Source organism: Perkinsus marinus, assembly GCF_000006405.1.
Source record: "Perkinsus marinus ATCC 50983 genomic scaffold scf_1104296974752, whole genome shotgun sequence".
Lineage (NCBI taxonomy): Eukaryota > Perkinsozoa > Perkinsida > Perkinsidae > Perkinsus > Perkinsus marinus.
This window is the reverse complement of record NW_003200992.1, coordinates 1-1485: the sequence shown is the minus strand read 5'-3', so window position 1 is coordinate 1485 and position 1485 is coordinate 1. Positions and strand designations below refer to the sequence as shown.

The following is a 1485-nucleotide window of genomic DNA, read 5'->3' as shown; positions in this document are numbered from 1 at the left end:
ATATTTCGAGATTATGCCGCGGTATCGCATGCTATCTTGATAACGAGTGGATGAGTATTGATCGAAAGAGTTGCGTCGATACAGTCGTTCGGCTTTCACATCGCACGAGTTTCTTTCATGCAGGTCATGGACGGTGTCATCACGATGCATTTTTAGTATGTAGTGAAGCATCACGATAGGATAGTTCCATCAGGATAGTTCTCGATTTGGCAGGGAAGGAGTGTATTGTATAGACGCGCCTTCGATCGACCAATTCCAACACCGAACTCATATGGACCCACCGACTGTAGTTTCTTAGTGAATGTACCGTGCAAACACCCCTCATCGAAACTTTTGATTTCCATGGCTCAGTGTCATTCACGAAGATGGGCGATGAGAATGCAGTTGGTCAGACCTACGGGAATCATTACCGTTGCTGAGCCTTCTAACTCTTCGACTCACAAAACAGTTCCAAGTTAACTGGAAACACTAACTATACTTTTCTAACGTTGGTAGGGAAAGGCGCTCAATCACTGTCCGAGTCGTCGAAGGTCGTCCTAGCACCTTCGAACTTGGTTAGAGTGCCTCTCTGTGAGGGAGCAGCCTTCGCAGCCCAGGACGGATGATTCGATGGCGCTTCAAGTTGCTTCAATGCGGATATCTAAGACAGCAAGCGATACTCAAAACAACGCCGAAGAAGACGCCTATGCAAATGAGCCCTGAGCTTATTTCAGTACAATGACTCAGTTATTTTTCTGATAGAGACAAGAGTCCGGCGACTTCATCTACTATACAGTTGATGCCAGGATGATGCACATTGCGATCAAGAATTTCCGGGAAGGACTGAAATCGTGACTCGTCGACTGGGCTCATTTCTGTAGCGGATTCAATTCTATTGAGGCCGTCATTTTCTACTCCACATTGGAGACCCATCTCTTACCGGTTCATTCTTCGAATTGACTTGGACTGGCGCTCCTCCTTCCTCATCAAACGTCTTCGAGTCCTGAAAACAGCAAGTGATCGTCAGACCGCAAAGGTGTGGAAATCAAGGAGTTCATCCCGGAACTACCGATCCCCATGTCACACACTTTCGAACGTCCTCCCTAAAATGAGCTTAAGCTGTCGCAGTAGTACGGGCTGTCCCTTGCGACTCATTCACTGCCACTTACGACTACTGTTCGCTATACTACCATTTTTCAGTCTAACAATCTTCAGAAGATTATATCCATTGAGTACAACATTTACCATCAACAACCCTCCGTCATTCCGCCCAATTACCTCCGCTGTCTTACGAGCCTTGAAGCTCTCCATGTGCTCCTCCGTGTGCCAGGAGCGTTTCGCTCCGTGGCTCCATCCCTTGCCGTGACCCTTATCTGGTGCTACGTCTCGACCCTTCCCTTTGCCCTTACCCTTCCCTTTGCCTTTACCCTTGCCTTTGCCTTTACCAGACCGATATTCGTCATGTCGCGGTGAGACCTGCCAACAACAGAAGAAGTAGATACGCTT

At 47.8% G+C, this 1485-nt stretch overlaps 2 protein-coding genes across 2 annotated transcripts; both read right to left on the bottom strand.

The window, feature by feature from the left end:
* Positions 1 to 505: 505 nt before the first annotated feature.
* Positions 506 to 982, bottom strand: Pmar_PMAR018137 (hypothetical protein; the record flags this gene model as incomplete). The annotated part of the gene is made up of 2 exons (XM_002765753.1): positions 506 to 640; positions 920 to 982. Coding segments are annotated over 2 exons (198 nt in total), but the record flags the coding sequence as incomplete, so codon positions are not given.
* A 275-nt stretch (positions 983 to 1257) lies between these two features.
* Pmar_PMAR018136 (hypothetical protein) lies at positions 1258 to 1412 on the bottom strand (the record flags this gene model as incomplete). Its single annotated transcript, XM_002765752.1, has 1 exon — positions 1258 to 1412. A coding segment is annotated over one exon (155 nt), but the record flags the coding sequence as incomplete, so codon positions are not given.
* Positions 1413 to 1485: the final 73 nt, after the last annotated feature.